The sequence below is a fragment of the Diceros bicornis genome, chromosome 10 (genome assembly GCF_020826845.1).
Source record: "Diceros bicornis minor isolate mBicDic1 chromosome 10, mDicBic1.mat.cur, whole genome shotgun sequence".
NCBI lineage: Eukaryota > Metazoa > Chordata > Mammalia > Perissodactyla > Rhinocerotidae > Diceros > Diceros bicornis.
In genome coordinates this window covers 82,445,030-82,469,486 of record NC_080749.1, presented here as the reverse complement: position 1 = coordinate 82,469,486, position 24,457 = coordinate 82,445,030, and the positions used below count along the sequence as shown (strand labels likewise).

The 24,457-nt window shown below is 41.0% G+C and overlaps 1 protein-coding gene across 1 annotated transcript in view; it reads right to left on the bottom strand.

The window, feature by feature from the left end:
• PARD3B (par-3 family cell polarity regulator beta) overlaps positions 1-24,457 on the bottom strand; it is a 931,426-nt gene that overhangs the window by 374,316 nt on the left and 532,653 nt on the right. Inside the window, exons 11-13 of the mRNA XM_058549666.1 lie at positions 19,778-19,963; positions 6,768-6,938; positions 2,256-2,388 (exon numbers count right to left, since the gene is read on the bottom strand). Of these exons, the coding sequence (XP_058405649.1) occupies positions 2,256-2,388; positions 6,768-6,938; positions 19,778-19,963 (490 nt within the window). The remainder of the gene's footprint in view (positions 1-2,255; positions 2,389-6,767; positions 6,939-19,777; positions 19,964-24,457) is intronic.

Below are 24,457 nucleotides of genomic sequence, written 5' to 3'. Positions count from 1 at the left end.
GCTGAGGAAGACTGGTTCTGAGCTAACATCTATTGCCAATTCTCCTTCTTTTTTTTTTTTTTCCCCCAAAGCCCCAGTAGATAGTTGTACATCATAGCTGCACAACCTTCTAGTTGCTAGTATGTGGGACGCGGCCTCAGCATGGCCGGAGAAGTGGTGCATGGGTGCGCGCCCGGGATCCGAGCCCGGGCCGCCAGCAGCAGAGCGTGAACACTTAACCGCTAAGCCATGGGGCCGGCCCTACTGCATTTTATTTTTAGCTTGTGTTTTGAGTGGACTTTATTATTTAGAAATTTTTTTCCAGGTGTGTCCTTACACTTTAACTAGCTCTATGGTTTCGTTATTTTAGCCTTTGCTATCCTTCCTAGAGATATTAGCCTGTTTCTTGGAGTAACTCAATGTCCTCTCAAAATAGGCTGTGTAATGATCACTTCAGCATCAAGGTTTTACAGGTATTGAAAATGATGCAAGACGGGAATAAGGTGCCCAGTGTTCCTTTGGATGTTGCTGGTGTCATCAGGAATAAACCCTGAACTTGGATGGTCACTGGACCACATGTTGCTTCAGAACTAAATGCCAATCAAATGATATAAAGGTAGATATGTTAACAGAGATGCCAGTGTTCTTGATTGTTCTATGGGCTGCTCCTTCCCCAGGTTCTCCCACTGTTGTGATTTAAGGTCTCAGAAGGAGATCTCGCTCTGTCAAGAAAACTTTTAATTTCTTTAAGAAGATGAGGAATGACATACTGAGTATTTCTTTATTTGATACCAAGTAGAGTCAGCTTCTAATGGACATTCTTAGTATCAGGTGAAAGGATTTCAAAAGTTTCGAGGGGCACTGTAAGACTGGGCCTGGGCTGTGGTTTAGGGAATTAACTTGAGTCAGAGAGACAGGAGATGAATCCAGGCTCCGCACGGATCAAGTATGTGGTCTTAGGTAAACTGTCTACTCTCTCTGACTTTCTAGTTCTTCATCTGTAAAATGAGGATAATAATATTACCCACTTCAAGTGTGCATGTAAATTGCTTAACACAGTATCTAACACAGTAAACACGTAATAAATAGTCACAGCTGTTGCTACTACTCTCTAATGGAGGAATTCAGAGGAGAAGGCAACATTCCATTCTGATGAAACAATTTAATTCTAGAGGAACCTCAGATTTACAAGTCTGTTCTGATGGAGGAATCTGAGTTTAGAAATTGTTCCACGTAGTTAAATTTTGGTAACATCTTATGTGTCCAAAAAATAGAGGATTGATTACATAATATACATGTACTAGATGCATGCACTACATGACTATGCCAACTACTGAACGCAATGTTGTAGAATACTCAACGACATAGTGAGATGTTCATAATGTGCTATTAATTAAAAAAGCAATTTCCTGAACATTAGATACACTATATTTCATTTTCATTTCATTTTATATACACACATTTGCATGAAGGAAAGACTTGAAATATACATAAAAATGTTACTGATTAATATCTTGGATAGATAGAAGTATGAGTAACACTAAACTTTCTTTTTATTGGCTTTCTCTAAGCTTTCTGTAATGAGTGTGTATTGCTTTTGCAATACAAAAAATTAAAGTTATTAAGAAAAGGAGATGCAGGGAAATAAAGGAATTTTCTTGGTGACCTGAAGTATAATTTGTGAAAAACAAAGAACAAAATCCAAGTTTTTTACATCTAGAGCTCTACAGAAATACCATCTGTACAAGATAATAAGGGACAATCAGACTGCAGTGAGACAATAACAAGAACATTCCATCTGTCACAGAAGGGTCTCAGTTCCTGGTATTTAGCACCCTCCTCTTAGAACGCAGCATAAGTCTGTGAATTATGTTATGACCATTTGATGGTTTAATGCTAGTCCACATATTTTTAAAGTTTAGTAGTGACTGATACTTGATAATTTCCAATATTAAAAGATTGTAAAAAAAAATAAATAAGTAACAGTTTGCCAGTTTGCCATTTTGTTTCTCCAAGCATGGTTTGTTTTATACATAACCCTCCATGTTTGGGGCACAAGCATAGAAACTGTCACTTAAACTGAGGCAATGCCAGGAATCTGCTTCACAACTTCCTCGTCGGCTCTCCACCCATCCCCAGCGCTCATGACTCAGAGCAACAAAGCCTGCACTTAGTCTAATTAACTCCTCTTTGTCCCTTTTCTCTCTTTTTTTAATAAAAAGGCACTCGAGTTCTCTCGCACCATTTGCAGTGGATGAAAATGGATAGACTCTTACCTTTCTGTCTGTCTTGGGGACTGTAAGTGCCAAACGGATGCAACGCACTATTGTCATTTCTCCTGGAGGTGGGTGCAGCATTTTGACAGTTCTCAAAGCACGGCTTAGAAAGCGCCCCACATTCTGCAGGCTCCTAAGGGATAAAAATAAGAATCACACTTGCTTTTATAATATGTTCCAACTTGGTCAATGGAAGCAAAATGAAAGAATGATCTATTTATGAATAATCTTTCAAGAGTCTCTTACACATAAGTCCTCAACTGAGGAAAATCAAAGTGGCCCTATCATTTAAAACATCCTTGAATATGAAATAAAAAATACTGACAACGTGGTAAAAGGATTAGGAGGGCTGATAGCAGACACAAAAGAGGATTAACTTTATGATCCTTTCCCCCACTTACAACCGGCTTCCTTCAGATTCCCTTCCATCTGGGAGGACAGCTTGCGGCAGTGTTGGCACAAGAACACAGTTCATGCCAAGGTGTTTCTCTGCCAACCAGCTGGCTCCTCGCTCCTTCCCTTGGCGACTAAGTGCACGTGCTCTAGGACAAGTCAGAACCCAAGCAAGTGTGCGACTGGAAGGCCACGAGGGCGTCCCTCTGCAGACACTCTGGCTTTTGGCCAGGAGCTAAAACCGACTGCTGTGGCAATGCCAGACAGTGGGTCTCTTGAGGTTTTTTTCTTTTTCTCCATATTTCCCCCTCCTATTTTGATTTTGACAGTCTGTAAACAAGTTCACGGTCTCCTTAAAACCCCTGTGCCCAGAACCACTCCCCGCAGCCATGTTCCACAGGTGCTGAAGAGGTACTAGGAGGGGTGGTTACAGAGAGGATGGGGCCACGGAGGACCGGGCTTTGCTCTTGCTCACGTCACATGTCTTCCTAACAGATTTCAAGGAAGGAGTTTGGAAGCTGCCTCCTGGCTGTCCCCTTGACCATTTGTGAGAGGAACATGCTACAAACAGAAACACAGATCTGATCCCCAAAGCCCTTCCCTTCTGAGAAAACCATTTGGCCCAAACAATGCATTTGATATATACTTTCCCCTTGAGTTACAAAAATTTGGTATCCTGCTAGTTAAACAAAATATTTTAAACATCCAATGTAAGCATTCTTAGTGATTAAAGCATTTTCAGCTGCTGAAGGTCTTTGAGCTTTCTGTCAAGCGTATCACATTTTTCCACGACGAGTATACCCTCCACCTCTGTCCTGCTGGTTGAACCGAGCTAGTGTTCAGGCACACGATCCTAAACCAGACCTGGAGGCCTGGCAGGCGGGAGAGGCAGGACTTACCTCGCAGAACCTCGGGCTTTGATATAACAACAACAACAAGAATAAAAAAAATTTTTCTGCTTTCTCAGCTCTTTGATAAATGACACAATCAATATCCCAACAACTGATCAGTAACCAGCCTAATTAAAGTATTCAGCCTGTAAAATAGAGCTGTCATGGAGCCCTCCATTAGTGTCCCAGCCAATAAAAAATGTAATGGATTTTTAAACATATTCTGCTTCTACCAAGATGAGCTTGCAGCAGGGCGGGAAATGTTTTGGAGAAGGGAAAGAAAAAAGCAGGTCGTAACCCATTTTTTAATACCAACTCTCTAGGCTCAAATAGAATTACAATTGAACCTCAAGCTCATCCTTTGAAAAACATGTTTCTGTTTAAAACGATTTTGATTCAATCAAGGGCTCATTATGGATTCTTCAGGAGGTCCTCATCAAAACTGTTTACGTACTTTGTACATCTGGGTAATGTGAGAAAATACCCCAACAACTATATATTTTGACTTTTCTTAAGTAGCTTCTTCAATTTTTTTTATATCAATAGGATGTTCAAGTAACCATTTTGGTATTCTTGCCAAATCTGACTAATTGGTTTGCCTGACTGCACGAGCAGAGCCGAGACCTTTTTCTGGGTTAGGGATGCTTCTCTGTGGTACCTGCGGGTGACTACTGTTCCATAGAATACCCCAAACACGAGTGCACAACACCTGCTTTCACACACTAAAACACGGATTTGGGAGATCAAATAGCTGCAGATTTTATTTTCAACTTAATAAAGATTAGCTATACATAGGCTGCTGTCGATATGAAAAAATGCTCTTTAATCTTCATGGTATCACAGAGATTCTCAAGGGCTGAGAGTCAAGTGCCTGCTCCTCCCCACGGAAAGCATGTAGACAGTGGGGAAACCAAAAATGAATCCTGTTTAAATGTCCTCATAAAAGCCACTTTCTGTGCCATTTCTTATTCTCAGTCGACTCCCTAGTGAACCACGTGAACAAGACCCTTCCCAGGATGGGCAGAGTAATACTTCCTTCTGATGGAACTATCGTCAACCCACCCAGAGTTGGAGAATTAACATGAAAATATCTGCAATAAAGGAGAACCGAATAGTAAAACATCTCAACCTGATGAGCCAAATACAGAACACGCATCCACTAGGCGTTTGCATATTCTAGAGAAAGACATTAAACTAGAGAAGAGGAAAGGCGGCGGGGAGAACTCTTTTAACAGCTGTATTTGTTTTCCTTTTCTTTCCTTTACTTTTGCTATCTGCACAGTATAGAACTCTAGAGCAGTGTCTTCCAGACTTTTCTATTTGTTGAGGTATCTTTGTTCCAAGAAATTTTAAGGGAGATCTATTAGGCAGAGGCACAGAAGGGGTGACTCAGAGGTCCACGGGGCATCCTTCACAAGCATCTCCAGCAACTGGGTTCCATGGAGTTCTAGGGCTCGAGGGTCAGAACCAAATTAAACCAGAAAGGAGCCAGTTCTCTCATAGTAAGAAGCGATATAGGTCTTATAACTATGCACGTAAGTAAAGCCATTAAATATTCATGGAAGCCTCTCTGTCACTTAAGCAGACACAAATGTTGAAAACAAGTTGGCTCATTATATATAGTCTGCAGTAATTGGCCAATTTACATTTATTTAACATTTACAAGGTTACGTACAGAAGAGTAAAAAGGTACAGTTACTCCTTTCCAATAGCTGATAATACAACAAAGTACCACAGAGTTTCTAAGTTTACTGCTTCAGCTTGCTCTCTCAGATGGAGTAGGTCTCTGACGCAACGTTCATGCATTCACTCAACAATATTTATTAAGTGTCTACTACGTGCTGGGAAAGGGGGATACATGAAGGGATAAAACAGATAACAGTTTCGTCTGTCACGTACAAGCACTGAGCACTCAACTATGTCTGTCTGTACAGCCAGGACGCAGCCATCGTGGGGGTTTAACTCAAGTTCCAAAACTCTAGAGCCCAAGCTCTAATGACTGAGCCCCAACGACCTTCTACTCTTCTTTAATTTGAAAATCCTTTACTTTTTTAAGTTGAACTTATTATTGAAACTAATATTTTATATTAATGTGTTTTTAACAGCATTCTACTTTAACTTTGCCTATTATTGTATTACACAAACATTATTTGTCCTTAGAGAATATATGTGAGATTTTTTTGATGTTTTTCTTTACTCTCAACTACTATCGACTTTTTTTTCTTCTTATCTTTTCTTAAAATAATTTTTAGGAACAATTAATAATTATTCTTCATATATAACATAATGTTTTAAGAATATTATATATTTATTATAAATAATATAATTGTATAATATAAATACAATAATGTAATTGTATGTAAGTGAAATGTTCAGGGATATCAGCATTCATGAATATTTTATGCCTACCCTTCACGTGTAAGTAAAAATATTCATTACATTAAAAAGTCCATAAAGAAATTGTGATAAGAGAATTCAAAAATATTTATTTAATTAAAAATATTTAGTTAGGGGCCGGCCCCGTGGCTTAGCGCTTAAGTGCGCGCGCTCCGCTGCTGGCGGCCCGGGTTTGGATCCTGGGCACACACCGACGCACCGCTTCTCTGGCCATGCTGAGGCCGCGTCCCACATACAGCAACTAGGAGGATGTGCAGCTATGACATACAACTATCTACTGGGGCTTTGGGGGAAAAAATAAATACATAAATAAAATTATTTAAAAAAAAATTTAGTTAATAACATGAAGCAAGCAGCTTGCTTAACAGATCAAATTTTAAATCAGTTAAGCTATGTTATCTATGTGCAGGTTATGGGGAGAATACAGAGAGCTAACTGCATTATAGCGAGTTTCACATTAAGCACTGTACACAAATGATTAAGACCTTTCTAAGGTATGCAAACATCAACCAAAAAGCATATAAAGATGTTATATACATTATTACATGAATAAAGTCTTATTTATAAAGTCCAGAGCTCTAGGTATTTTTGGAGGGAAAAATTAGAAAACATGGACTTGTTACATCTGATAAATTACTTACTTTATATGCACATTTTCACACCTTCTGGTTGTACCTAAAATATATAACCACCTGTTCACCACATAAATCCTTCAGAGCCCTTCTGGGGCATATTTTTCCAGTTTCAGAATCAGTATGAGTCTAGCTACCATACTAGGGATGGAAGTTTGCCATTTGGGCAAACTGCTGAGGGCAGTAAAGATTCGCATCACCTCCACTGGTCTCTCTGGCCTCCTCAGGATCACCAACTGGATCATCCCTCGGATGTTTCCTTCCATGGACATGGATCGCCTGAGTGTCTCCATAGCTTCGTGGTTGGACTTTCCCAACAGAGACTCCCCGTTCACGGCAATCAGCTGGTCATTCACCCGTAGACGACCATCCTAGGGCAGAGGAAAGGAAGAATATTAAACAGAGAAAGCATGGTGATGATACGTGGCTGTTCCAGAGGAAAGTTCAAGTTTAAAAATGAAAAAAGAAAAAATTCAGCTATTAGGAATGATTTACTTTCTATGGCAGAAAAAGGGTCTGGAGCTTATCGAATAGTCACAAATACTAGCAATAATGGATTGTGTGAAAGCAATTTTTAGAAATCTTAAGAGGCCCAAGCTGCAATAACTTAGACATTTGTATAACATCTCTCACCTAAAAGTCTGGCCAGTATGCTAACCTAGCCTGGTTCTGCATTTGCTCTGGCAGCGACCCTGCTGTTGACTCAAGGAAAGGGAGTTTGGAAAGAAAAGGAAATGGTCACATCGTTTGACATGAGGGTTTGCATTTTCAGGCAGAGAGACATCAGGCTTAAAAGTTGCGTGCTCACCAGTAGTAATGTGTCTCCTACATAGCGCTGCTAGCTCTATTGAAGACTGCTGAAAAAAATTCTCATGTCATTTTCTCTAACACAACCAAAAAGTTGCTAGTCTGCAAAAGAACACACAGGTGTGTGGTGAAGGACTGATAAGCTATGCTGTCTTCCGGCAAAAGGAGACTGCCAAGCTCTTTGTGAGGAGGCTCTGACTGATGGTACTTTACCCAGCATCTTCAGGAAGAAGCACCACATCCCACAAAGTGCACGGAACCCCGACACAAGGACAGGCAGCCCGCCTCTAGTCTGAACCACTTCTAGGCACTAGTCGTCTTCAGCCAGAAGCCCCTCACAAGCTGGAGTCTACAGAAGTAGCTAACACACCGGATGCCAGCTCTGCCTCCAAAAGAACCTGAAAGACCACAGTGATCTCCCCAACAGGCAGCCTAGCGGGCAAAACGCTTACAATATTGACAGTCAGGTTAGGCACGTGCCTTGTACCTGTTTCACACCAGGGTAGGAAGTTCTTGCTATGAGACACAGACGCAAGTTCAGGAAGGTTATGATGCAGCTGCTAATAAGTTTAACAGATATAACGGTAGGTGAGCATAACAATTTACCTTCCTGCAGAATTCTTCCATAAATTATCTCTAGTGATTCTCACAGAACTCAAGAAGATAAGTAGACTAATGTTTTTATTCACATTTTTCAGATAAGGAAACTAAGGCAGTGAAGTGATGGAATTTGCCCTAGGTCACTAAAAGCAAGTCAGACAGATGGCCCAAACGGGCTTCGTGAACCTTGGCTTTTCAGCCCTCTCCTAGAACTCTGTTACTCGTCTCTAGACTATAGTGGTGCAACACTGAAACAGAGAAAGGAAAATAAAGAGTTTTTGCAGTTAGAAGTATCTGGGATCCTCGTTCAAATTAACAGAATGAAATTCAAGAAAAAAAAACTTCCCTAAGAAATGAGAAAACCAGACACAGAATGAACAATAGGACCAACCCTACAGCTTTGGGAGAGAAAGCCTGCAGACAAGATGATAAACTCTGACTAATGCAGTAGCAGATGGCTGGAGGAAGTTCCTCTGCTGACAGCAGGGAAAAGGCGGAAGGTGGCGAAAGCTGGTCTGGAGATCTCCTGCCCTAGTGGAGGCCACTGCCCAGGCCACCTGCCGAGAGAGCGCCGGCCGCTTAGGGCTGCGGAGGCCACCGAAAGGAGCACACGCCCACTGGACGAGGAAATAGAGATGGCAAAGCAATGGGATCCATAGAGATGGGTGCAAAATCAGAGCTGGAGAATGTCTGACAGGACACCTCAGCAGAGCATAACGTTCCCTCCCTTCCTCTTGCGTTCCCAAGGCCACTCAACCTTTACCCGAATTTGGAGCAAATCTGGAAATGAGATTTACAGGAAAGGCCAAACAAGAAAGTAATCTCTTCATTTCTTTTATCTAATTTTGAGTGAGGCATATGAGGAATAAGGTTAAGGCTACTGAAATGGGGTAAAACAACAACCTGAAAGGCTGAGTCACACGAAGGGAGACACAACTCCAGAAATTATTCTCTTCTATTTTGGCATTTAATGGAAGGAGGACCATTGGGCTCAGTCTGAGGAGGAGGTTGGGAGGGTCACTAAAAATCTTTTTAGGACAACTGGAGATGGATGTGCGGTTTTTAAAGAGGGAAGGAAGCAGAAGAGTTGGATCAAGATCCTAGCTCTGTCAACAGGAAGTGAGGTCTCGTGTTGGGTTTGTGGAGGCTCAGTCTTGGCAGGACACTCGTCCTCTATGACAGGAAGAAGAAAGACAAAGATGGAAACTTTATGGGGATCGCTAGGACAGAGGGAATGAAATCGGAGCGAGATCTCACCTGGTGACCTGTGAAGGATGGGGCAAGGTCTGAGTGAAGAGGTAAACAGGAGACAAGGAGACGTAAGAATATTTTTTTGTAGAATAATCTCTTACCAAGGGGTATTAAGTACAAACTTTTATGCTCAGCTACATTCCACGTCTCAAGCATGCAGAACTACAGTGAAGTAGAACATATTTGCTGTACCCAAATCCAAAACAAAAAGGCAGGGCAGGTCACCCCAGGGCAGCTGGGATTTTTTTTGAAGACATTCACATTCATCACAAGCATTGCTGGAGAGCCGTGGGCGTGATAAAAATCCACACAATCTCAGTTCCAGGCATGGCTGGTCTGCCACTCTTGGTGTGTGCTTTTTCTTTATAAGATAAATGATGGGTAATTTCATTAATGACGATGCCAGTAAGCACCACATTGTCCTAACACTTAGAATATTATCACAGAATTTAGAGCTGGAAGGGGCCTCGGAGGTCATCTTATCTGACCTCCTCCATTTACAGATAAGTAATGTGACACCCAGAGAGGATGAGAAACCATTTATTGTACTCCTCTTAAGAGATGGCACTCCCACATAGATTAGGACTTCCTCAGCTAGTTAAGGTCAGAGCTGGATCAGAAGAGCCCAAGTTCTGACTTCTCAGCATTCCCTATTCACTCACCATTCTGTCTTCTACATAGATGACAATGACTGGTCCCTAAAGAAATGGTGCTTCAAGAAAAAAGTCTGTCAAAACCCGAGAGGACAATACGCCACTAGATGTCTCCTGGAAGAGAACCCTACGTGAAAGCCAGAGTCGGATGAAGAAGATGTGGAGACAGGAGGTGGTGCTGGGGGATGGCAGAGCAAGGGAGCAAACTAGAAGAGGAAGAAAGAAACCGTCTACCTATCTAGCTACATCCACAAACACACATGTCCACAACTAGTCTTGATCTGAAAGGAAGCTGATTCAACGAAGAGCTCATTACTCAAACTCACCAAATATCCATCGAAATTGTGTATGGCTATTTTGCTTTGGAATAATTTTGACCAAGAAAAGCAGTTTTTTATGGTTGTATTTTTTCTTATTAATATTAGGTTCAAGTAAATAGTTGGGCATGAGAATGTTAACTCATCATCTGATTTTATATAAGTGAATTCAACGATTCAGGGATACTACTTAGTGATTGTAGGATATTTATTTCATTGTAATCTGGGTCATTCTGGCATTTGTTAAAGAAAAAAAATCCTTTCTGCTATGGACCAAATGTTTGTGTCTCCTCCAAATTCACATGCTGAAATCCTAACCTCCAATGTGAAGTTATTAGAAGGTGAGGCCTTTGGGAGGTGATTAGTTCATAAGGGTGGAGCCCTCATGAATGGGATTAGTGCCCTTATAAAGAGATCCCTTGCCCCCTCTGCCAAGTCAGACTACAGCAAGAAGACAGCTAGCTATATGTCATCTCGAAGGGGCCCTCACTAGACACTAAATCTGCTGGCACCTTGATCTTGGACTTCAGCCTCCACAACTGTGAGAAATAAATTTCCATTGTTTATAAGCCAGCCAGTCTATGGAATCCTGTTAACAGCAGCCCAAATGGACTCACTTGCCTTCCTACTTTACCTCCATCAGACCCCTAACCAAAAAGACAGCAACTACACCCCTCACCTCTGGCAACCCCTATAACCAACCCTATCCATCTTCAAGCCAGGAGACAGCAAAGGAAATTCCCAAAGAGGAAGGAAAAAAGAGGAAGGAGAACAGAATAAAGATAAAAAGTAACTTCCTCAGGGGACTTCAGGACAAATAAAAACTAGTAGGAGACTGGGGTCTTCTCCACGTCCTGGAAGGGCTTCACGTCTCATCAGCATTAACCTGGTTCTACTGCAGTGGGGGGGTGGACTGGGAGACAAGGGGTCCGAGTATTACATCTCCCTTTTATTGAACACCTAGTACAGAACAGTCCTTGTGAAAATATTTTGTATATGTTCTCTCATTCATTTCTCACAACAACCTTGTGATATAAATACTACTTTCCATAATTTAAGAGATGTAAAAATGGAGGCTCAGAGAAATTAAGTGACTTGTCACCGGTTACTGGCATGGCCAGGTATCTGAGTCAGACATGTCCCTGTTATGCTACGTGGCTTCTAAAGTCAGAGTTCTAGAGGTGATTAAGGGCACCACAATAATTAATGTCTACACTTATTTAATGAGTTTCTACTTTGTGCAGTCATGTGCTAAACCCTTACACGCACTAGACAATTTAACCCTTACAACAGTCCTACACATTGGGAATGATCGCCCCCATTTTATACAAGAAGAAACCCAGGATCGGGCCAGTTAAATGCATTGTTACAGGTCACCTTTCTAAAAGCAGATTTGAACTTGGTCTGGGTCACTCTGAAGTCCATGTTTTTAAACACTTTGCTAGTGATTCTTGACCTTTATGGGCTCTTAGCCTCCTTGAGAATCTAGTAAAAGCTACAGATTCTCAGCTCTTAAAAATAAATATTTACACCATGGTTTCCCCACAGCCGCACATTTGGACCAGATAATTCTCTGCAGTGGGAGGCAGTCATGTACTCTGTGGGATGTTTCACGTGCCCATTGAAGCATATCCATGATTTCCACGGGGTCCAGGGACCTTTTAGTTCAGCCCCTGCTGTACTCGATGGTGCCTGGGCACTACCTCTGCCATGATGACTACTGACATTGCATGGCTTAATCCACCACTTTGGGCCAATTGTTTGTAAGGCCCTCTTACCTCTTAATTTCTAAGGAACACAGAGGGGATAGTAAGAAAGCTAAAGCAAAGCAGCCTCTGTAAAACGTGAGACAAGCAGGAGGGAGTGGGCTGGCTTTCCCGGGGTAGCTGTCTGGGCCCCAATGCCAGTCTGCATTAGGCTAGGGTGTTGAGAGGATTAATCACGACCAGATGTCGGCTTCTGCCTCTGCATGTTGCCGGGGGGCCCTTCGGAAAGCCTCCTGGGATATTATCAACACCCAGAGCCCAAACCCCAAAGCCTGACCTCAGACTGCAGAGCAGGATTTCCCTGGAGTGGGGTGGGACTCACTCAAGATGGCACCCGATTGAGGCAGAGGATTGTCGGAACAAATTCTTCTCAAGGCCCTAAAATCACGCCATGACCACATCTGCCTACCATATTTAAAAAAAAAAAATCCAACCTAGAAAATAACCTTGATTCCAGATTGAAATCATTTAACTTCATTTAAAAACAACAGTAATGCAAAGAAAAGAATAAATCAAGATTTTAAAGTAGTTTTAAAACAAAGAAGGGGAATAAAGAAAGTTGATAAGACTGGAAGCATGTAAGTTCTTGTCTTGAAGAGAACTTACCTACATTAATCAATGTTTTACGTCATCTGTCCTAACACAATTTCAACCAATATGCATGAGGCCATTCTTCCCACATAAGAGCTCTATTTTCAAGGGACAATAAATTGCATTCTGTGTACACACCATGGTGACGTGGCCCACACTCTTACTTCCGTCCAAAGTGTCCTTTGCATTCCTGCTCACCTGCTGAATATATCTTTATCCTTCAAAACAAGACTCAGCAACTGCCTTCCATTCACAGTTTTCTCCCCAGGCAGCATCAGTTGCTCCATCATCTCAAGACCCCTGACACTTTGATGCTTGTCTACCATAGTGCTTATCATATAAGAGTTGTTTACATATTTAATTTATTATGCTACCAGCTTCCTAGATTTTGGAACATGTGCGTTTAAGTTTTCTGTCTCCAGTCTATTATATATTGCATAACTCAGTGTAGATGTTTAAGAGGTTTTTGCCAAGTTGAATCACTTGAAAAATCTTTCATTCAGGTGCTTTGGACCTGGTGTAAGTTTCATCTACAACGGACAACTTGTTTAATTTACAAACTGTAACTATGAGAGATTCCTGAACCCAGGCTGGCTTGGATATGCCAGCACGTGTTCAGAGAAACTTTGTATTTCTAAAGGTGAAGCTTGATGACTTTCTGTGTCCTGGCCCAATATCTACTTCTTCAGCTATTGTAAAATTTTAAATTTTTTTATCTAATTCAGTAGTGGTTTTAAGAGTCTCACTCCATTTCTATGTAGCAAACCAGTGAAGTCTCAGCAACATACCATTTACTCAGCATCTGTGGAGTGTAAAACTTTTTTTTTAAGATAACTGAAGAATATTTTTTAGAGCATTAAAACATACATAATCAAAACCATTCTGATATAATGCTTTCAAAATACATTATAGTTCTTTCCACTTTAAACTCCTTCTGGAAAAAAATATGGGGCAAAGATAAATATATTGCAACTTATAGCCTTTGCTATAGTCACTGCTGAATCTTATAATTTCCTCAGCAAGAAAGTTTGAGAAGCCCCGACAGAGTCATCACAAATATTCCTCGGCCTACTATGCAGGAACAGCATTCTGGGCTCTAGTCACACTTTTTCTGTTTCCTGTCATTTCTGTTTCCTCTCCATCACTCCCCATCTCCTTCCTGATTTTCTGTTTTTAGCTTACTTTGGCCTAGAGAACTGGGTAACAAAAAGCTTATTAAGACATATGTGTTATGTATGAATCAAGAAGACTCTGCATGAATGCCTCTCCAGACTAGCATCTCAGAGGCCTTTTGAACTTATTAAAAATTATCATCTTATTTAATTTCAAAAAAATGAACTGTACTCTTTTTTGTGCTAAGATTGCTTAAAGTCTGCTCACTAGAAAAATAGGTCCAAAGCAGAGTGCCTAGAACAAAACTCTGACCACATTCTGAACTCGGCAGATAAATATATATATATATATCTTATAAATACCCAGAAAGAAAATGAATATAGCTTTTCAGGTGAAAGGTACTATTTTCAGAGTCAAAGAATTATCAGCATAGTATATCAACTTTTGTAGATTATAATTTCATTTTTGATTAGGACTACCAATTCCTATATTTTTGTCCAGCCCACAGAGACAATTATGGAGTCCAAAATACACATCAAAATAATGTAGAGTTCCAAAATTTTATCCTGCATGGTATGAATTTATTTCTTATTTGCTGTTCCATGCATAAAATAAAAACACACAAGTGATAAAGATCAGCAAGAAAAGCAATGACTGATGCTGGTATTGTGGGATATTAAAAATAATGTTACATGACCACCTCATAAAATAGTTGCTACTGCAGAAAACTCCTAAGTGATAAGCTGGACTACATGAATTAACGCATACTAACATTTTTGGCTTTTTTAAAAAAGGAAATTGGTTAAAATAATTTGCATAACATAATTGATAAATGTTTTTCTCATGTTTAAGTTAGTAACTTCATTCTTTTAAGGTAAAATTCTCCTTGTGTATACAGCAACTGTGAATTTTTCCAGGCAAAGTTCCTGCTTTTAGTTGTCTATAAAATAGATCACATTTCTGTGGTTAGGATGCACTGTTCGAGTCTGGGTTCTGATACTCGAGGATTTGCAATGGAGCCATTTACACACTCAGACTGTAGGGTCTTTTTGTCAGAGGCAAAAGCCTGGAAGACACGACTACTAGTAATGATCTTTACCGTTGGCCACCAGTAGAAAACATTATCAATTAAAAAAACAGATAGCTGAAGAAATCATTTAACATTAGTGCTCCTTAAAAAGCTGTCCCTTTTATCTTCCTTTGAATTGATTAATTATAGATCTGCTACATGATTTATAGATACCAGCAGAGATGGAGGTAGAAATTACTCACGCTGGGAACTCCTAGTGGACTTCCGTTAAGCAGCCTGGATGCTGTTAAACGTCCCATATTACGAAGAGACACGGAGACTCAGGATCAAGCACCATGTTCTTGGAAATTCTAGAACTGTGTATATTTTCCCCCAAAATTCATATTTTAGTCATTTTAAAATAGAGGAATTGCTTGCATGAGATAGAATTTTTTCTTTTACCCGTTACTAAATAGTGTAGGTTACGAAATTCCACATCTCTCAGAGACAGTGTTCCAAATTTTCCAAGCACACGAGAATCAAATTACTTAAATTATGTCTATTTCATATTCTGAGTGCATGCATTTGCAATTAGCTATGTCAGGTATTTTTCTTTCATTTAATTTCATCATCATCAAGTAGTATTTATTAAGCACAAACCTGGCTAATTAATTTTCTAGAGAATAACAGGTATTCTTAAATTCATTCTCACTATTTAAGAGCTCTTAAATAATCTACCTGATACATGACAGTTTTTCCCTTAGCAAAAATTGCCTTCAAATGTCAATTTTTACCCTATTATTTTAAGGTTTCAGTGGGACACATTCCACTCCCAAAGTCAATATATTAAAAAAAAAAAAAAAAAAGTCATTCAGAATTAGTACAACTTATTTTATGAGACTTTTATTTTTACTACAGCATGTTAATATCCTACCTCATTTTTAAAAAAAATCGATAGTTATATATTTTTTCTAAAAGTGATTTACTTTTAAAGTTGAAAATAATAAGTTTAAGTTAATGTAACTGCTTAAGTTAAATAAGCGATAGATGTAAAAATGCATTTTCTCTAAAAAATTCACTTAATATAGTACATCAAAAGCAAAGCAAAAGAAAGCCACTGGTGGCAGAATTCAAAACGTTTAGCAAATGCGAATGAAAATATCAAAGGTCTTCGAACTGATCATCCAGACTTTATGTGTGCTTCCCTGGAGAAAAGGGAAAGTAATTTTTATGTGGATTTTGGGAAAGGAGAGCATTTTTCTCAAGAAGTTTTTTTCTAACTGCAACAGACAATATTTATTTTCATTTAACAGTAACACCACCACCACATTCACTTTAAATTCCAATCACAAAAGAGAAATTTTAGAAAAGCATCCTCATGAACATCATAATTTCATTCCACTCAGTTCATGGTTCATGAGAAGTTAACACATATACTTGTATCCGGTATACTTTGTTTCTGGGAGCAACTGCACTGTACTTTAGGGGCAAATGCCCAGGAAGAACGACTGAAAATAAAACGAAACACGTAGTGCATGTTATTGTTTAAGTATGTTCGCATCAACACTCAAGTCACATTTGGCTCTTATGGTCAAGGATCACTTTGCACATGGAAAAGCAGGCCTCAAAGAGACGCTTCAGAGGCGTCCAGAAAGCACTCCACAGGTTCAAGCATCTGAAGCGTCGCGTCCTGACCCTCGCAGAGCAGAGTTTCTGGGCTTTACTTCTTGATATGCAGACTGAAATTTAAATATTAAGATAAGAGTAAGCATTTGGATAATTCTGAACAGAGTGCAAATATTGTTCAGTTTGCCCTTAGAGGGAGTGAAGGATGCACTTCCAAGAGGGAATCCTAGAGAAGTAGGTGGATGCTCTTATTTTCAAGTGGAGACTTACATCTCCATTAGAATAACTCAAATAACAGAGGAAATGACAGAAAGCAGTAGCCCCAGTAGTGAGGGGAGAAAAAAAGGGGCCCTCCATTATAGTCACAGCCATTCATGGGTTTTACATGTGGCGAGAAGTCTTCTGTCTTTGTTTACCCCAAGGGAAGCCCCCAGGAGAATACAGCACCCAGAATCCACAGGAAGAATCTGGTCGTATTTTCAAAGTAGTTTTCAAAACTCCACCTTCCCTAAAGGGAAAAACACCTTGAGAACCAATTAGTGGTATGGAGGCCCAGAAGAAAATGATTGTGCTCTGGAAGAAAGATTATTTTGTTGATTTCAGGTAAAAACCTAGGGCCAGGTGCTAAAGTGGATGTTCCCCTGCTTATCTCCCCCATGCCCCGGAGACATTGCAGTCTGTTACATGTGTATCTTCTGAAAAGCGGCAGGAACAAAGTCTCAAAACAATTTTTGTAAAACGTAATCCTGGATCACAGAACAGGTGGCAATTTTCTGAGGAGTAACAGTGGATTATTGGAACAGCAGAAGGAGAATAGAAAAGCACTTCCTTTTTTTCTGGTTAATCAGATTTCTTGTGAGCAAAGCTCAGGCCTCTAAAAGTAAACAAGACAAATGGATACTAAACATTCACAATAAGGCTAAATTGATGATTGATGCCTCTTACTGTTTAAGATCAGCTATAAATACGCTGTCCAGTGGTTTCTAATGGTGTGATTGTCTGAGTCAGCAGACCAGTATCAGGAAAGAAATTTACATAAATGGAAAGTGAAATCTTGCTGCAAGAAACAGGACTGTCGGAAACTGCTTAGGTAAGGAGCTGCTCACTTACACAAACATGGATATACATATTCAACCTGCTCTCCAATATCTCCTTCAGCTTAAGTTATTGCCCATAAAAGACCTAAGATGTTTGCTTTTAATTTCTAAAAATTCCCATTTCAGTTTCAATATTACTTGGAATAAATTCTACAAATAGAGCTGTCATTAGGAATAAGAAGAGTAATATCAAGCTAGTATCCACAAAGATAACTAAGATTCACTCTCAAACACAGCACATGTTTAAACTGCTTGGCTAAGGATGACACGCATGACGCAAGACAGCTCCAGGGCATCAGCCCCTGATCTCCAGGAACCTGAATGGATGAGATGCAAGAGCCCTCATCACAGTGCAGCGTAGCAGGTGCTCTGGAGTCAGACTGCCTGTGTTCAAACCTTAGTTTAAACAGTTCCTAGCTCTGTGACCATAGGAGAGGCACTACCCAGTGTAATCTGCAATTTCCCTTTGATAAAATGGCATGATGATAATCCAATGTGACTGTCAAGAATAAAATTAGAGAATCCACCTAAAACTCATCACAGAGTCCAACGTCTATTAAGCACTAAACAGAATGAATGGTAATTGCTGTTGTTGTTGTTATTATTACTATTATTTCTCTTCTGCTCCTGGTTCTGCATTTCTGAGCCAAATTGGAGAGTCCGATAGATTGGGTGATTGGCCCCAATTCTTCCTCCTTCTCTGCGCTCATACTTTTGCCACGGCCTCGTCATGGTGGACTGTGTTCCCCCACCCCGGGACTGACCTTGGATTCAGCCATATGACTTGCTTTGGCCAGGGGTTTGTGTGTGGAGCGACAGTGTGCCAGTCTGGGGCCCAGAAGTTAAGAGGCTTCAGCCAGTGCAGCTGGCCCTCTGACACCTCAGCATACGAGAAGAACGTGCTCTAGCAGGCAGGACATGTGGAGCACACTCAGACTCTGGTGACAGAGACACACCAGCCTGCATCAGAGCCCCTCTCGCTGCCCTGCAGAGCCATGAGGGAAATAAAGGCTTATTGATGGATGTTACTGAAATTTTGTCATTATTTATTATGCAACAAAAGCTAACTGATCCAAGAAGTGCATTAAGGAGTTGTCTATCCACAATGCATTTCTTATTTCCCAAAGAAAAGACATTAGCTCAGAGTCTAGGTCTGAAACAAAAGTGGAATGACAAGTGTGAGAAGAGATGCTTCAACAAAGCCAGGATGTGAGGGCCGGGGGCCCCTGCAGACTCTAACCATGTCTTCTTGGCTTTCGAGTGGGAAAGGGCACAGCTATCAATATCAAGATGACTCTAAAATGGCTAACATTTGTTGCAAGTCTATCGTAGGCTCAGCATGTGTGGTCTCTCTGTCCTCACCAGAGCACCAGGAGGTAGGCACTACCAATTTTACTCATCTTACAAATGAGGAAGCAGAGGCATATGGAGGACAAGCAACTTGCCTACAGTGACGGAGGGTGAGAGTAGTTAAGGCAGGATTCAAACTCAGGAGGTCTCACTGCACAGCAGGAGACGACGAGGATGGGGAGGACAGCTAACGAGAAGCAGGCACGTGTTTCAACCCCTATTAGCAGTGATGATCACGTCACAGCTTCATCATCACATCGTGTGTATCGCTTTATTTAATCCTTAGAACCCCTTGAGTTAGGTATTATTTGTTATCCCCATTCTACAGACGAGGAGATGGGAGCACAGTGGGTCCAGTTCCCTGCCCACGTTCACACCCAGCTAGCAAGGATGCACCAGCTGGAGCACACAGTGGTGGAGTCAGATCGCAGCCCCGCCATCTGGTTAACCACTGCACAATGGTAATAGCTATGACCACACTGCCCACCCCAGCGTGAAAGGGCAGAGCCACGGTCTTTCCTTTTTGTCTGGAAATTTATAATATAATCTAAGCATTGCAGGCACCATGGTCATCTTCAAGTGTGCACATGTGATAAATGACCTTTAATTTATACCACAGTCACTCTCAGGCTCCAGTGAGCTTTCATTCTTGCAAGCACAAGAAGCACACTCTCTTATTTGCTGCCTTGATGTTGACTTGTTTTTAGTTTTGTTTTTCTGATTGTGTATTTTTAGGTGCAACTTCGTTGGGTCACAAATTCAGAGGAATCCTAACAGAGTAATAAAAAGAATGCAAGAAAGAATATTAATCACGATGGGTTTTAGAACTATCTCTAGGAAATGAAATTAACCATGTAAAGTATGAAAACAGACACCTGTTGCCCAGATCTGATCACACATACATTTCCTGCCTCTGGCAGAAAGTCTCAGTGGTCTCACCCTTGAGACACTTTCTCCCTCCGGTTCCCAAGCACAACAGCCACATCTCGAGGTATCTTCACACTCACAAGCAAACATCACTCCTACCCACCTTAAAAGCAGCACCTCCATGGATGACGGATTTGATAAAAATCCCCAAGTCTGTTCCAGTTTCTCGAGATTTGTTCCCTTTCAAGCTCACTCCAAGGCCAGCAGAACCTGAGTCATTCAGGGGGATCTCGAAGGTGAGCTGTTCAGTTGTTTCCAGGGAGAGCGCGTAGCAGTCAGGTTCTCCTTTCTGTTGGGAAGCCACACGAAAGAGTGAAGGGAAGAAAGGAGATTGACATTTACACACTCAGATGGCCAAACACATATGCAATTGGTGAGACAGGACGTCTGGACCTCTAACAGCTGCAATCCTGCTCCTGGCAGGCGAAGGCTGGCTGTCTCTCCTCAAGGGGCGACCACCAAGTCCATGGAGTGGGGGAAGAGTTCTTGGGAATAATATTTGGTGATGGTCAGCACAGAGGACCCTTTGGCAAGGCATAGTCATGCTCTTTGAAACATCCGTAAGTATTTGAAATTTAGCAGAATATTCTCAGTAATTAAAGACTCTGGACATTACTTAGGGGATGTTAGGCACCAGAAAAGACCTTAGAGATACTGTGATCTCAGGGTAAAATACTGAGATCTACTCAGGGTAGATACTGTGAGCTTAGGGCAGAAACATGCTAAAATTTTAGGGAAATATTTGGCTTATATAATTTTCAAACATATCATTCACCATGGAAGCAATGTTATCGATAAAAACTGTCAATTGGATAGAGCACTGAAAAAATTAAGTGTTGTTTGAAAGCTAGAGAAATGTGATTCATAATGGATATCACTGAATTAAATTTCACTGTGTCAAAACTCATGCCTTAAACTTGCATCTCTGGGTAGCATAAGTCACCAGCAATCAGTTTTTGAACCTAAACAGAAATGAAAATGCATAACAAATATTCATGTCCTCTTCGACAAATGACATCTAGCCACAAGCAGAGCTGGTCTCAAAAAATGCGGAGTATGGCGGCAAGAGGCACATTTAGGGTTCAGGTCTCCAGGGAGAAACTTGTTTAATCATATTTGATCCCTGATGTTTTCAGATATACAGTAGCGGGAACGAAAAGTGCCGTCTACATGATAATCCGTGTAGATGCCCCTTCTGCATCCGTCCCAGGCTAGCAGAAATGTGAAACTCTGCTACAGTGTGTAACCGGAAAATCTGAAAATGAGATAGCCCTGGAAACCATCAACTCATTCTAGGTCGGCAGTTCCTTCTTCTCTGTAATTATGCCTAGAGACTCTCATCTGAAGGTCACTTTGAGGGACTCTCATGTTAAATTACATATTTTAAAAATTACTGTGAATGTCTGAATGTCAGTCACCAAATAACAACTATAAAATCAGAAGTAGCAAAGAACCCATAATTAAAACAGATTAAGAGGTCTGATCATAGCCAGATCCACTGACACAGCATTTTCAGCTCCTACCAAAACAGAGAAAACCCATGTGTAACTTTAAAGAAATAGTGCCTTCATTTAATTTCACTGTAAATGAGTTAGCTGTAAAGATTTTGACAACAGGTAGTTTCAAAGAAATGAAACTTTATTGCTTCATTTAATAAACCTATTACAGGTTAGTTCTTTCAACTAACATTACATTATTATCTAAGAAACAAATCCCATTGTTTGATTCAAACTAGCTGTCTTTTTGCCCTTGGAATGCCAGAATTAAATACTCAATGTAAATTATTAGCCTTCATCTTTGTCTTCCAAAATGCTCTATTTAGAAACCATAATATTTCATAATCATTTATGTTTCCAGGCCTCTCTGGGATTTGGTTAATTTCAGTCTAATAAAGTTTCCCTGAATTAAAGTGTGAGTTAAAGAGCAGCTGTTCTTACTGGAAGTTTGAGAACACAATTTAGAGAAAGACTGAAAGCTTCTCTGGCTTTGTATCTACCGGAGACAGAATAACACAAGGACAAGCTTTGCTTGAGTAAAACCTTCAAACCACTTTATTCTACAGTCAAATAAGGTTTTTTTTTGGCAACTGTGTTTAATTCTTAATAAGATTGACAACGACTATTTGTACTCACACCTTCCATTTATTACATAAGTGGTAAAAACGAAATAGAAATCAGGTGATATTATGGTTACCTTTTCATTTTAAACTTCATTTATCTTTTTGAAGTCCCTGATATCCAAGAGCCAAAAATATAACAACAAAAACAAACTGGTGGCTAACAGTGATTGAGTGGTTCTGTTCTAAGTGCCTCACACATGTCAGTACACTCACTCTTCACACCCACCCTCAGAGGATTACTACCGCACCCATTTCACACATGAGGAGACTGAGGGGCACAGCAGATAAGTACCACGCCGACAGTCGGTGTGACTTGTCAGGGTTGAGCCTTGTGGCGCCCAGGCAGTGTGGTTCCTGCGTCCGGCTCTTAACTGCTCTACTATGACTCCACTTCTGTGAACCACCATGACTCGGCCCAGTTGTAAGAAATTCCCAGACAGATTCCTACAAGGACAGTAGGAGGCCGTGCAATCAATTCCACGTTCTCCACCCAACTACAGTTATGTTTTATCTCTTTCTTATGCTGTACGAGCCTCAAGCCATAATTAGTGGTTTCTAATAAAAGCTAACTTCCCAATGGTGAAGGAAGCCATTACAGTAGTTAACACAGCCATTTCCTCTGTTAGAAATAAGTGCCCCTTTACCTAATGTACAAAAAAATCAATATACTGAATGCCTTCCTCCAATAATCTTGGTTCAACTCTGAAAATTAAACTCAAATCTTGCCAGACATTTTTTGGTGGGATGGAAAGAGGTAAAAAGTCCTCACGAGTGCCCCCGATGCAGGACCTTAGCAACACCAGGAGCCCAAAAGCAGCAGCACATCCAGACCTGGACCCTCCCTGGCTTCCTGTCTTTCAGACAGGAGCTTACCCACACTCTGTTGGGAGTATCCCTTGCTTTTTCCACCTGCAGATGCAAAGAGGTAAGGCTGGCGTAGTAAGGGAAACCTTGTGAATTTCATTATTTTTTGTCCTTTCATTATTGCTTATTCTTTGCCCCTAGAGGCCGTGTCTGCAGATGCAAAGTCCTTGAGATTCCTAGAGTCAGGCCCAGGATGGATGCTCAGGTGCCCCTACTGCCTGTGTGTAGGTCTAAGGCCGTAGGGCCCGGGCTGGCCATACAGCATCCTCTACTCAGGCTGTCTCAACCTAAGCGTGACTGACATTCGGGGCCTGAGAATTCTTCGTTGTGAGGAGCTGCCCCATGCACTGTAGGAGATTTAGCAGAATCCCTGGCTGCTACCCACTAGAGGCCAGTAGCACCTCCTTCTCCAGTTGTTACAACCGAAAATGCCTTCAGACATTGCCAAATGTCCCCTGGGGTCAAAATCATCTCCAGTGAAAACCACTGCCCTGAATCAACAATTGCCAAATACAGTCACATCCACACACACTATAATACCACGTATACTATATACAATATATATACCCTATTGTAGTATATGTACTATATGATTCTTTAAATCCACATATAATACATAATATGTATATATATATTCTATAAATATATACGTGTGTATGTGTGTGCATGGGTGTGTGTGTGCAGTATATTCACAGCCCCTCTTAGAGGTCCCAACGACTTCCATGTTGCTAAATCCAATGGTCAGTTCTCACCTTTCACCCTTCTTGATCTACAGTAGTGTTGGGCCCAATTGATCATGTTCAACTTCTTCAAACACTTTCTGTTCTTGGTCCCAGGACACCACTCTTTCACAGTCTACCTCCCACTTCACTGTCCACTCCTTTCCAATCCTCTTTTCCAATTCTTCTCACCAATCCCTAAGGACTAGTGTCCCAGGAATCAATCTGACCTTTTCTCTTCTCTTCCATCCTCACTTTCTAAATTACCTCATCTAATTTCATGGTTTTAAATATATCATGCATGAATCACAAATTCATCTTTCTATCCCTCTCCCCTATACTCAGAGTCATATAACCAATTTTCTAGTGAGCAGTTCCATTAGGGTTTCTACCTTGAAACGATCATGGCCGAACAGATCATCCCTTAAACCTGCTCCTCCTGAACAAGTTAATGCAATTGTATTCCTCCTGACATTCAAGCATGAGATCTCAACGTCATTGCCGACTCCCTTCTTGTCTCACACTCTACATCCAACCCATCAGCAACTCCTGGCAGCTCCACCTTGAAAACACACCCAGGACTCTATCCTCTGACCTTCGCCCCCACTGTGTCTCACCGGATACTCTCTATGATAGGGCCTCCCTTCTGCCTCGCTGCTTCCACTTCTCTCCTCCTCAGGCTCTTTCTCAACACAGCCTCCAGAGCGGTCCTATTAAAACAAATACTCAAAACCTTCTAGTGACTTCCCACTTCATTCAGAGAAAAAGCCGAAGTCCTTCCACTGTCCTGCACACTCTGCATAAGCTGAGCACGCCGCCTCTCCTCTGAGCACATCTCCCATTCACTCTGCGCCTGCCCATTTGGCTTTTCTTTTCTTCAAAACAACCTGCATGCTTCTGCCCCAAGTCCTCCGCATCACCTTTTCCCTCTGCTTTGAATGCTCCTCCCCTGGGTTCCAGCAGAACTCCTTCCCTCACTTCCTTCAATTCTCCATTCAAATACCCATTGATCAGCGAGGTCTTCCCTGGCCGTTCAGTTTCAAATTACTTTAACACCCTACAACACCACCCTACCCATATC